Source organism: Dendropsophus ebraccatus, chromosome 1, assembly GCF_027789765.1.
Source record: "Dendropsophus ebraccatus isolate aDenEbr1 chromosome 1, aDenEbr1.pat, whole genome shotgun sequence".
Classification (NCBI taxonomy): domain Eukaryota; kingdom Metazoa; phylum Chordata; class Amphibia; order Anura; family Hylidae; genus Dendropsophus; species Dendropsophus ebraccatus.
Window position 1 is genome coordinate 229874417 of NC_091454.1, and position 14575 is coordinate 229888991.

Genomic DNA, 14575 nt, shown 5'->3' on the forward strand with positions numbered 1-14575 from the left:
TATAGGGGCACTAGCAGCATTACTACTGGGGGCAGAGACATTTATAGGGGCACTAGCAGCATTACTACTATAGGCAGAGACATTTATAGGGGCACTAGCAGCATTACTACTGGGGGCAGAGACATTTATAGGGGCACTAGCAGCATTACTACTGGGGGCAGAGACATTTATAGGGGCACTAGCAGCATTACTACTGGGGGCAGAGACATTTATAGGGGCACTAGCAGCATTACTACTGGGGGCAGAGACATTTATAGGGGCACTAGCAGCATTACTACTGGGGGCAGAGACATTTATAGGGGCACTAGCAGCATTACTACTATAGGCAGAGACATGTATAGGGGCACTAGCAGCATTACTACTGGGGCAGAGACATTTATAGGGGCACTAGCAGCATTACTACTGGGGGCAGAGACATTTATAGGGGCACTAGCAGCATTACTACTATAGGCAGAGACATTTATAGGGGCACTAGCAGCATTACTACTGGGGGCAGAGACATTTATAGGGGCACTAGCAGCATTACTACTGGGGGCAGAGACATTTATAGGGGCACTAGCAGCATTACTACTGGGGGCAGAGACATTTATAGGGGCACTAGCAGCATTACTACTATAGGCAGAGACATTTATAGGGGCACTAGCAGCATTACTACTGGGGCAGAGACATTTATAGGGGCACTAGCAGCATTACTACTGGGGGCAGAGACATTTATAGGGGCACTAGCAGCATTACTACTGGGGGCAGAGACATTTATAGGGGCACTAGCAGCATTACTACTGGGGGAAGAGACATTTATAGGGGCACTAGCAGCATTACTACTGGGGGCAGAGACATTTATAGGGGCACTAGCAGCATTACTACTGGAGGCAGAGACATTTTGTCTGCTGGCAATCTAGGCTGCGATGTAACCCTGTCGGGGAAGGGTCTCTGGACCAAATTGCATGGAGGATAGACGTCCTATTCTTCCTATTGAAAGGTCACATTGGGAAGCCTTTTTCCTCACTCCTATAAAGCCCAGAGTGTTGCAGAATCTGAGACAAGATTGGCCCTTGGTCAGCCTCATTTGCCCCTATTGACCCCAGAGGGCATGGTTCACAATGGTGAGCCCCCTGCCTAAGAATCTCAGGGAACTCTCCCAGTCTCCCCAGCTACTGACACAGAGTAGCAGAGATTACTCCCAGCGTCCCTCCCAGGTGTGGGCAGAGTCTAAAAATCTTGCAAGTAGCAAGTCTCTGGTTCCATGATGGCCTCTTATTATCTTAAAGCTAATGGCGCTCTCTCCTGATAATTCCATAGGAATAATCTGGAGGCTTCTGTATACCCTCAGTTAATAACTCACGAGGGCAGGCTTGTCTGAAGCTTGACTGCCGTCAACAAGATGGAAATTGATATGCTGTCAAAGTGGTGACCACTCTTCTGTAGTCCAGAGCCGCAGCCGTCTACAGAACCTACCTGAGGATAAAGAAGATGTTTGAAGCCTGGTGGGTGATGTCTCTTCCACATTTCCATTGTTACAATCCATTACTCCTGCCAACACGGGAGAGAAGGAGCTTCATCCCTTAGATGTGGGAAGGGCTTGGAGCATGTATATTGAACGGGCAAACTCCTTCAGGAAATCTAACCACTTGTTTTTATCCTTTGCAGGGAAAAACAAAGGATGCAAGTCATCCAAAGCTTCTCTGTCCATATGGATAAGGGAAGTCGTCTCCATATGCTACCAAGAAGCTGGATTACAAGTACCTGATGCAATCACATTCAATGAGGGCAATATCATCCACATGGGCTGAAAAAAGATCTGTACCCTTGGAACAAATATGCAGGACTGCTTCATGGTCGTCCGTCATTACCTTTGTCAAGCACTATAGACTAGATATTCACGAGTCTGATCAACCAGTTTTTGGCTCAGCCATTCTGTCTTCTGTAATGTAATGGCCCTCCCTAGTCTGTTTTCATAGCTTGCTATATCCCCATTCGTGCTGCTGCTGAGGACGTAAGGGAAAGGATAATTTTTTACTCACCGTAAATTTTCTTTCCTGTAGTCCGAAGCAGCAGCACAGACTTCCCGCCCTGATTTAAACAATCTATTATTTATGCAGCATACCTTGATTGTTTCAATGCCTTATTAACTAAGATTTTATTATGAGTTTTTATTTTTTTTTTCATTAGAATTGACACAAGGAGGAGGGGTCTGTATGGCCTTCTTATAGGGCTCCTAATCAATCTTCTTTTATTAGTACCATCTGTCCTACCATTGCAGGAAGATAGGATCTTCCCCATTCTTGCTGCTGCTTCGGACTACAGGAAAGAAAATTTACAGTGAGTAAAAAATTATCCTTTATGGACCGCCTTATTGATGGATCGCCTTATTGATGGACCGTCTTATTGATAGACCGCCTTATTATGGACCGCCTTATTGTAGACCGCCTTATTTATGGAAGGCATCAGAGAACTTTGGGGGGTTTGGGGGAGAGTTCTTAGGCATTATTCAATTACTGTATAACGGCCTGAACATCAGTCATGGTAAACGGAGCCCCCATTTAACTCCTTCAAGACCGAGCCCATTGATGCCCGGATCTACAAGGCTGGTTTGGGTAATTTTTTGGGCCATGATCTCTAGTTTTTATTAGTATATTGGTGTAAAATTAAAAAAAATTGGATCGCTTTTTATAATTTTTTCGGATATATAATTTTAAAAAATCAGCAATTCTGGTGAAACAATGTTATATTTTAATCGTTTGGACAATTCCGCATGCTAAGAAATATGTCTATTTAATTTTTAGATATATATTCTTACTTTTATAATGGGCAAAGAGGTATATTAAACATTTTATTGGGGGGGGAGGGGGGTTATAATGGGATTTTCAAAACTTTCAAACTTTTTTTTTTTATTACACTTTTTTTTTTACACTCTTACTTTACAGTTTAACATGTAGTCATTAGATTGCATATACTGATCCATGCCATAGCATAGCATAGATCAGGGTTATCGGCGATCTATGCATACAGCCTCCCTAAGAGCAGCCTGAGAGTAGACTCTATGCATAGATCACCGATCCCACAGGATTGAGGTAAGTGGCTTACCCCTGCCTTTCAGTACAAGCGATCAGGACCCCCACAGCATGGCTATATTTATGCTGGGGTCTGTATTTATGTTGGGGGCTATGTTATGTCGGCAGGGGCGTAGCTAGGGGTTCAGTCTAGGGGGGGCGAGCAAGTCTGAGTGGGCCCCCAACCGATTTAGTTACCCATAGGGAACCTCAGCAGACGACACTGCTTTCCAAATAATAAAGGAAATATTCTACTACATTACTAGAATAGGAATTGAGAGCAGTAAAAAGACTTTCTACTTTTCACATATATGGCCATGTAAAATTTAAAGGGGTTATGCAAGATTAGAGAACCATAGCTGCTTTGTTCCAGAAACAGCACCACCACTGTCCTCAGTTTGTGTGTGGTATTGCAGCTCACTTCCACTGACGAGAACGGGGCCAAATTGTAATGCCACACATGTCAATTCTTTGGGCGGACAGCGGAATATGCCGGAGCATATAATAGAGCCGGTGGGGAGTAAAGCAGGAGCGCACGGGGATGAGTGGCAGATGCCACACATAAGTTTCTGACAGAATTACTCTGTGTGCATATACGGTCTAGTGGATAAGGGGTGTAGCAGTGGAGGTCTAGTGGATGAGGTGTGTAGTAGTGGAGGTCTAGTGGATGAGGTGTGTAGTAGTGGAGGTCTAGTGGATGAGGGGTGTAGCAGTGGAGGTCTAGTGGATGAGGGGTGTAGCAGTGGAGGTCTAGTGGATGAGGGGTGTAGCAGTGGAGGTCTAGTGGATGAGGGGTGTAGCAGTGGAGGTCTAGTGGATGAGGGGTGTAGTAGTGGAGGTCTAGTGGATGAGGGGTTTAGTAGTAGTACAGGTAGATATGAGGGGTTTAGTAGTACAGGTATAGAAGAGGGGTTACTGAGGGGGAATGGGGAGACACTGAGGGGGAATGGGGAGACACTGAGGGGACTGGGGAGACTGAGGAGGACACTGTGCTAAGGGGGACTGGGGTGACACTGAGGGGGACTTGGGAGACACTGAGGGGGACTGGGAAGACACTGGGGGGACTGTGAGGGGACACTGAGGGGGACTGGGGAGACTGAAGAGGACACTGCGCTGAAGGTGACTGGGGAGACACTGAGGGGGACTGGGAAGACACTGAGGGGGACTGGGAAGACACTGAGGGGGACTGGGAAGACACTGAGGGTGACTGGGGAGACACTGAGGGGGACTGGGCGGACACTGAGGGGGACTGTGAGGGGACACTGAGGGGGACTGGAGAGACACTGAGGGAGACTGGGGAGACACTGAGGGGGACTGGGAAGACACTGAGGGGGACTGGGAAGACACTGAGGGGGACTGGGGAGACACTGAGGGGGACTGGGGAGACACTGAGGGGGACTGTGAGGGGACACTGAGGGGGACTGTGAGGGGACACTGAGGGGGACTGGGTAGACACTGAGGGGGGCTGGGGAGACACTGAGGGGGGCTGGGGAGACACTGAGGGGGGCTGGGGAGACACTGAGGGGGACTGGGGAGACACTGAGGGGGACTGGGGAGACACTGAGGGGGACTGGGTAGACACTGAGGAGGACTGGGTAGACACTGAGGGGGGCTGGGTAGACACAGGGGGACTGGGGAGACACTGAGGGGGACTGGGAAGACACTGAGGGGGACTGGGTAGACACTGAGGGGGACTGGGGAGACACTGAGGGGGACTGGGGAGACACTGAGGGGGACTGGCAAGATACTGAGGGGGACTGGGGAGAAACTGAGGGGGACTGGGGAGAAACTGAGGGGGACTGGGGACTGGGGAGAAACTGAGGGGGACTAAGGTTACTGGGGAGACACTGAGGGGGACTGGGGAGACACTGAAGGGGACTGGTGCAGCTGGGGGTAACTGGAGCAGGAGGGCACATACACCTCCTCCTCCTCTCACCTCCGCACACACGTTCTCCTCCCGGCCAGGCATGGAGCTCCCCGGTCTCTGGAGGAGGCCACAGGGACTACAGGAGAAGGTGATCACGTCGCTGAGGGTCCTGGAGCTGTACAGCGGGATCGAGGGTCTGCACTAACCCCCCCCGAACCCGCTGTACAGCTCCATGACCCGCAGCGACGTGATCACCTTCTCCAGAGATGGGGGAGCTCCATGTCTGGCCGGGAGGCGAGCAGGACGCTCAGCAGAAGGGGCGGGGGCAGGTCAGCGGCCACCGGCACCGCACCTCTGCAGCCTGCTCACCCAACATCTAGCTTCCACTCCCCTCTCTCCAGCTTGTGTCACGCCCCACACCTCCGGCCCGACACCGCAACCCCCCTTCCCCCCAGTCAGCACGCAGCCCGAAATTATTTTTCGCCCAGCCCTAGTGGGCCCCCAGCCTTGGTGGGCCCGGGAGCGGCGGCCCCCCCTGCCCCTACCAAACTTTCGCTACAGTATGTTTAAGTCTGTATTTATGTTGGGGGCTATGTTATATTGGGGTCTGTATTTATATTGGGGGCTATGTTATATTGAGGTCTGTAGTTATGTTGGGGGCTATGTTATGTTGGGGGCTATGTTATATTGGGGTCTGTATTTATGTTGGGGTCTGTATTTAGACAAATGTGCACACTGAATATATGGGTAATTATAAGCCGCATTACTGCTAGATTTCCTATGCATGTAAACATGAGGGTCTTACCTCAAAAACTGTGTGAAAGGGCGTTCAGAGCAGATGGGACCCTAACACTACGGAGACTCCCCTCTCTTGGCTCTAGGCTTCCCAGCTTGATGGGGTCCCATCTGATAGGAGGCCAGGCCTCAGCCGATGGGCTCAAACAGTATATACTTACCTGGAGTCTAAACGCATTCAAGGGTCTCATCTGGGGTCTAAATAAATTCAGGGATCTGGTCTGGGGTCTGAAATAAATTCTGGGGTGGCTTGGCTTGGCCCCCACACTAAGTTTAGAGAAGGGGGGGGGATATCCTCAATTTGCCAAGGGTCCAACACTTTCTAGTTACCCCCTTCAAACCACTAACCTTTGAATATAAAAGTGGGCTGCTGGGGGTTGTAGTGCAGCCACTCCAGGAAGCAGCGCTCCTTCAGGGACAGGTTGTGGTGTCCTTCAGTAAAATTCCACAGTAAGATATCCTCGTACTCCTTCTGCTCCAGTTTGACCATCTCCATATGCTTTTCGTTGTCACTCAGTCCCATCAGAAACACGGGCCTCACCCTGTACGCCATCACTTCCGCTGGTTTGGCCCAGGTCTTCCTTAAGGCCACTCTTCTGCTGACTGAGCCTGGGTGGGACTTGATAGCCAGTAGCAGCTGTGGGGAGTTGCCCCCATTGTCCGGTCTGGGGCTGTAGAGGAGGGAGCAGTGGTAATTCTGAAGGTGAGGAAACTCTTCCTGGAAGCGAGATAGGTTCAGGTGGTACGTGTAGACCCCGTCCTCCAGGGTTACTGACTGTCTTTTTGGCTCAGGAAGTCTTGTATAAACCACAACAGTCTTGACTGGAAGAATAAATCTCATTATGCCAAGAAGCAAGATGACACCAAGAGACAGAAGAATGTGGAAGCAATCGACAACCCGGAACCGCATGATATCTGCAAGAGAACACAACCAGGGATAAGTGACTACAGGGAAGGGAGTCCTATGGTACAAGCCCCAGACATACCCTACGTGCCTCACTCCATGGTCATCAGAGACCTCTGACCTGTCCACTATGACTTCTACCGACCATAGTCCTATAACCACTGTATATACCCTACGTGCCTCACTCCATACTCACCAGAGACCTCTGACCTGTCCACTATGACCGCTACCAACCATAGTCCTATAACCACTGTATATACCCTACGTGCCTCACTCCATACTCACCAGATACCTCTGACCTCCCCACTATGACCGCTACCAACCATAGTCCTATAACCACTGTATATACCCTACGTGCCTCATTCCATACTCACCAGAGATCTCTGACCTCCCCACCATGACTGCTACCGACCATAGTCCTATAACCACTGAATATACCCTACTTGCTTCACTCCGTGGTCATCAGAGACCTCTGACCTCCCCACCATGACTGCTGCCGACCATAGTCCTATAACCACTGTACATACCCGATGCCTCAATCTGTGGTGTCTCACCACGGGCGCTGTCAATCGCACCTGAGTCACTCTTTCAGGTTAACAAGTGGGAGATGCAGTACTTTTTTCCCCCACTGGGTGTCACCACTGCTTTGTGTATCCTATGCACAACTGAAGTCAAGGGTTAACTGTTTGTACTATGTATTTGTGTGCTGACCAGTCACAGGTGCTCTTTATTCTAACCTATCTCTTTTGTCCTCTCTCTTACACACACTCAGCCCTACCACTCACAGGAGGGTTTAGATTTACACCTGTAGGAGGAGTTTAGCTTGGGGGAGGGAGTGAGTCAGTCTCTCACTAGGATTCAGTGTGAGAGGAAGCAAACCCAAACCAGTTCCTGCAAAAGTTTAGCCAGGGCCTGGCTTTGGCCAGGACCCCGACAGGGAACGAGACAGACAGTAACTAAAACTTTATTTTCTATGCAAGCAACTACAGTCAGTATGCAGTGCTCAGTTCACTTTAGGGGAGAGAAGCCACCTAGGATAATCCTTGCCCACGCAAGGAACCTTTTTTAAGACGTGCAGCCTAAAACAAGAGGAACTAACCCCAGTAGGACAGAGCTACCAGGGAAAAGGTATACGTATTCTACTGCGCAGCGCAGGACAACTGGGAAGTCTCTGCAACCTGCTACACCTAGATAATCCACCTTCTCTCACTACTGGAGAAACATACAAACCTCACAGATATATATATATATATATATATATATATATATATATACACAACTACTTTACTAATAACATAACGATGACAAGGACACTATACATTATATACAGATACATAGAGATGACAGGACACTATACATTATATACAGATACATAGAGATGACAGGACACTATACATTATATACATTACACAGAGATGACAGGACACTATACATTATATACAGATACATAGAGATGACAGGACACTATACATTATATACATTACATAGAGATGACAGGACACTATACATTATATACATTACATAGAGATGACAGGACACTATACATTATATACAGATACATAGAGATGACAGGACACTATAACATGTACATATACAGTATGTATATATCTATACAACACACTGATACCTACAATATCTATATGTACATACACAGTATATATATCTATACAACACACACTGATACCCAGAATATCTATATGTACACATACAGTATGTATATATATATATATATATATATATATATATATATATATATAATACCAACACACACTGATACCCAGAATATCTATATGTACATACACAGTCTGATGTATTATCCGTATATTGCTATATACACAGACAGAAGGCCACATATTATACCTGTACCTTAGTGTTCATCCAGGGCCGCAGGAGGGAGAGTGAGAGCCCAGCGTATCACACAGGTTATATCCTCCAGGATTGCTCCCATCCCAGTCTATGGACTCCACCCTTGGACATTCACCTTACAGTGGGGGGAATGGAGAATGTGGACCAACTGGTTACATTGGCTTCTTCCTGGACTCAGGGCCTTAGAAATGCTAATGTCCCAATGGTGTCCGGCCACAGAGAGAGCCCAGTGACTGCCTGAGTGTGGTGACCCCCCCCCCCCCCCGCCGTGCTATAGCGGAGGTACGGCCGGTCACTTGCCAGATGGTGAGGTGTGACGCCACTCCTGTGGTGTTTGGCTGAGATACAGCTGGGCCCAGTGATGTTATGGTGTGATGCCAGTGCCAGTTGGGCACACAGGTATGGTGGCACACCTGCCTTTAGTTTAACCCCTTAAGGACGGAGCCAATTTTCGTTTTTGCGTTTTCGTTTTTTCCTCCTTGTGTATAAAAGGCCATAGCACTTGCATTTTTCCACCTAGAAACCCACATGAGCCCTTATTTTTTGCGTCACTAATTGTACTTTGCAATGACGGCTGAATTTTTGCATAAAGTCACTGCGAATCCAGAAAAAAAATAAATGTGTGGTGAAATTGAACAAAAAAACGCATTTCCTTTATTTGGGGGAAATGTGTTTTTACACCGTTCGCCCTGGGGTAAAACTGACTTGTTATATATGTTCCTCACTCGATTACAACGATATATAACATGTATAACTTTTCTTGTATCTGATGGCCGGTAAAAAGTTCAAACCATTGTTCACAAATATACGTTCCTTACAATCGCTCCATTCCCAGGCTTATAGCACTTTTATCCTTTGGTCTATGGGGCTGTGTCAGGTGACTTTTGCGCCATGATGTGTTCTTTCTATCGGTACCTTGATTGCGCATATACGACTTTTTGATCGCTTTTTATTACAATTTACCGTGCGAGAACAGGAATGTGATAAATTATTCCCCCCCCCCCGGGGTTAGGGTTGGTCCCCCCCCCCCGGGGTTAGGGTTATTCCCCCCCCCCCGGGGTTAGGGTTATTCCCCCCCCTGGGGTTAGGGTTATTCCCCCCCCCTGGGGTTAGGGTTATTCCCCCTGGGGGGACTTCTTCTAGTATAAGTGCACTGATCTCTCTTTGAGATCTATGCTGCATAGATATGCAGCATAGATCAATGAGATCGGCACTCGATTGCTTTCGGCTGCTGCAGCCGAAAAAAAACGAGTGCCGAGCCGGGATCAGCACCATCTTGGCGGAGACCCCGGCCGGCACCAGACACGGAGATCGCTCCTCCGGGACAACGTCCCGGGGGAGCGATCTCCTCCACTAGACACCAGGGAAGAGCTGCAGAAGGTAATCGGATGCAGCTGTCAACTTTGACAGCTGCATCCGATTACCTGATTAGCGGGCTACACGCGGCACCCGGGATTGCGGCGGTTCAGAGTGGGATCGCCGCGCGGCCCCGTTCTGAACTCCTCTTGCAGACGCATGACCTACGGGTACGTCATGCGTCCTTAAGAGGTTAAAGGGCCGGTTGTACCTGGTGTCCCTGTGGTCAGTGACCTGCTGGGCTGTTGAAGGGTCACTTGGGTTAGTGTAGTCACGCTGGTCCAGAGTGGAGTAGTGACCCACCCGGACTATTGGTACTGCCACCCACTGAAAGGGGAGATGTCCCAAGGGATGTGTGTACACTGTGCTGGTGCGGGGAGAAGAATCACAGAGTCTCTTTACTATTAATAATTGGGGTACAGCAGAACATACAGCTGTGCACTGACAGGATACAATACACTTGGTAAAACACTCAGTAGGACACTTGGTAGTACAGGATCCATATTCTGTGTACTGAAGAGTATAGTCATGCCGACTGAGTTACGTGTTGAGAGATACAAAGGATCAGAGGAGGATGTTGCGGGAGTCCAAACCCAAGGAGTACTTTGCTCTGCCGGGATGTTGGAGGATGAGGTAGAAGAATACTGAAGAAGAAGAGAATACTTGTGCCCGTGTATTGACCTTTGGGTCTTCGCACAATCTTATGCCCACCAGTGTTGTGTGACCCGTCCTATGAGGGTGACACAAGCACCAGACCTTTTTTTACCTGGGATAAGCGGACTGCTAAGGGTTACCTGCTGACAACCGCGCTGCGAGATAGGGTTCCTAGGCTCTTAGCAACTTTGCTCTATCCGTATCAGTTCCTAGATTTTTTGGGCTTTAGTGGATACTGTCCTGCTCTGTGACTCTCCTAGTCCACAGCATGAACCTCCTGTAAGGGGTTTAACACTGCATAGTGTTGTGTCTTGTCTTGGTTCCTCATCATACAGGAACCTGACTAAGACTGACTTCTTAGAGCTGGGGACCTGGCAGAGGGCCAGGGCCCAAAGGGATCACTGTAGGGAGCATTCTAGCTTGTGTCCTTTCCTCTACCCTTGTGACTTCCTATCTCCAGCATATCTGATGTGAGCTGTGAGTGGGTAAAGAGTGCATAGGAAGAAGTAAAGTGTGAGATGATAGGACAGAAGCAGAGACTTCTATAGGTTCACAAATCCATGTGACACACAAACAAACAATAACCCTTTCCATCCTTCAGCCATGCAACAACTAAGTGCATATACCTACAATAGCGACATCTAGTGGCAAAACTTTACCACTACTTACTTACAATAAGTACAGGCTTTTGTGAGAGGTGTGACCAATAGCAACACCCGTGGCTAGACACCACATGAGTATATACACTATATACCTGTACCAGGTATATTTACATGTGATCACAGCTCCTGTAACATATCCCCTGTTGTCAGCTGGGCGAGTATTAGAGATGTGACAAATAACAGGATACACAGATGCACAAAAACTACAATATCCTCACTTATGTTCAGGAACTAATACACAGGAACAAGTGTCCTACTGATCAATAGTATGGATGATTATTATTATTATTATTATTATTATTAGGTCACTCTTTTCTGCCTATGCAGCCTGCAGCAGGTTAGCTGACTCCCAGACACTCACCCACCAGTATTATTGCAGGCCCAAATCTTCACTGCCCAATATTACAATGATTCTAGAACCATCACATTACCTCAATGTATTGTTTAGATTTACACAAAAGATAATAGGAAAAACAAACAAAATCCCTGACCCCACAGAGACCACATACACACGGCCAGTGATAAGAGACACCATGTCCGTGTGACTGACCCCACAGAGACCACATACAGACGGCCAGTGATAAGAGACACCATGTCCGTGTGACTGACCCCACAGAGACCACATACAGACGGCCAGTGATAAGAGACACCATGTCCGTGTGACTGACCCCACAGAGACCACACACACACGGCCAGTGATAAGACACCATGTCCGTGTGACTGACCCCACAGAGACCACATACACACGGCCAGTGATAAGAGACACCATGTCCGTGTGACTGACCCCACAGAGACCACATACACACGGCCAGTGATAAGTGTCACCATGTCCGTGTGACTGACCCCACAGAGACCACATACACACGGCCAGTGATAAGACACCATGTCCGTGTGACTGACCCCACAGAGACCACATACAGACGGCCAGTGATAAGAGACACCATGTCCGTGTGACTGACCCCACAGAGACCACACACACACAGCCAGTGATAAGAGACACCATGTCCGTGTGACTGACCCCACAGAGACCACATACAGACGGCCAGTGATAAGTGTCACCATGTCCGTGTGACTGACCCCACAGAGACCACATACAGACGGCCAGTGATAAGAGACACCATGTCCGTGTGACTGACCCCACAGAGACCACATACACACAGCCAGTGATAAGAGACACCATGTCCGTGTGACTGACCCCACAGAGACCACATACAGACGGCCAGTGATAAGACACCATGTCCGTGTGACTGACCCCACAGAGACCACATACACACGGCCAGTGATAAGAGACACCATGTCCGTGTGACTGACCCCACAGAGACCACACACACACGGCCAGTGATAAGACACCATGTCCGTGTGACTGACCCCACAGAGACCACATACACACGGCCAGTGATAAGACACCATGTCCGTGTGACTGACCCCACAGAGACCACACACACACGGCCAGTGATAAGACACCATGTCCGTGTGACTGACCCCACAGAGACCACACACACACGGCCAGTGATAAGAGACACCATGTCCGTGTGACTGACCCCACAGAGACCACACACACACGGCCAGTGATAAGACACCATGTCCGTGTGACTGACCCCACAGAGACCACATACAGACGGCCAGTGATAAGAGACACCATGTCCGTGTGACTGACCCCACAGAGATCACATACAGACGGCCAGTGATAAGAGACACCATGTCCGTGTGACTGACCCCACAGAGACCACACACACACGGCCAGTGATAAGAGACACCATGTCCGTGTGACTGACCCCAGAGAGACCACACACACACGGCCAGTGATAAGACACCATGTCCGTGTGACTGACCCCACAGAGACCACACACACACGGCCAGTGATAAGACACCATGTCCGTGTGACTGACCCCACAGAGACCACATACACACGGCCAGTGATAAGAGACACCATGTCCGTGTGACTGACCCCACAGAGACCACACACACACGGCCAGTGATAAGACACCATGTCCGTGTGACTGACCCCACAGAGACCACACACACACGGCCAGTGATAAGACACCATGTCCGTGTGACTGACCCCACAGAGACCACATACACACGGCCAGTGATAAGACACCATGTCCGTGTGACTGACCCCACAGAGACCACACACACACGGCCAGTGATAAGACACCATGTCCGTGTGACTGACTCCACAGAGACCACATACAGACGGCCAGTGATAAGACACCATGTCCGTGTGACTGACCCCACAGAGACCACATACACACGGCCAGTGATAAGTGTCACCATGTCCGTGTGACTGACCCCACAGAGACCACATACAGACGGCCAGTGATAAGACACCATGTCCGTGTGACTGACCCCACAGAGACCACACACACACGGCCAGTGATAAGACACCATGTCCGTGTGACTGACCCCACAGAGACCACACACACACGGCCAGTGATAAGAGACACCATGTCCGTGTGACTGACCCCCACAGAGACCACATACAGACGGCCAGTGATAAGAGTCACCATGTCCGTGTGACTGACCCCCACAGAGACCACATACACACGGCCAGTGATAAGACACCATGTCCGTGTGACTGACCCCCAGAGACCACATACACACGGCCAGTGATAAGACACCATGTCCGTGTGACTGACCCCACAGAGACCACATACAGACGGCCAGTGATAAGAGACACCATGTCCGTGTGACTGACCCCACAGAGACCACATACACACGGCCAGTGATAAGACACCATGTCCGTGTGACTGACCCCACAGAGACCACATACAGACGGCCAGTGATAAGAGACACCATGTCCGTGTGACTGACCCCACAGAGACCACACACACACGGCCAGTGATAAGACACCATGTCCGTGTGACTGACCCCACAGAGACCACATACAGACGGCCAGTAATAAGAGACACCATGTCCGTGTGACTGACCCCACAGAGACCACATACAGACGGCCAGTGATAAGACACCATGTCCGTGTGACTGACCCCCACAGAGACCACATACACACGGCCAGTGATTACACCATGTCCGTGTGACTGACCCCAGAGACCACATACACACGGCCAGTGATAAGACACCATGTCCGTGTGACTGACCCCACAGAGACCACACACACGGCCAGTGATAAGACACCATGTCCGTGTGACTGACCCCACAGAGACCACACACACGGCCAGTGATAAGACACCATGTCCGTGTGACTGACCCCACAGAGACCACATACAGACGGCCAGTGATAAGAGACACCATGTCCGTGTGACTGACCCCACAGAGACCACATACACACGGCCAGTGATAAGAGTCACCATGTCCGTGTGACTGACCCCACAGAGACCACATACAGACGGCCAGTGATAAGAGACACCATGTCCGTGTGACTGACCCCACAGAGACCACATACACACGGCCAGTGATAAGA

At 49.4% G+C, this 14575-nt stretch overlaps 1 protein-coding gene across 4 annotated transcripts in view; it reads right to left on the reverse strand.

The window, feature by feature from the left end:
* LOC138770765 (beta-1,3-galactosyltransferase 5-like) overlaps positions 1 to 14575 on the reverse strand; it is a 107743-nt gene that overhangs the window by 54185 nt on the left and 38983 nt on the right. For 3 of the 4 annotated variants that reach the window (XM_069949990.1, XM_069949998.1, XM_069950006.1), the window contains exon 2: positions 6061 to 6627. In XM_069949990.1, the coding sequence (XP_069806091.1) occupies positions 6061 to 6627 (567 nt within the window). Of the gene's footprint in view, positions 1 to 6060; positions 6628 to 7143; positions 7243 to 14575 lie in introns of those variants that run through there. The other variant, XM_069950011.1, reaches the window with a different exon arrangement.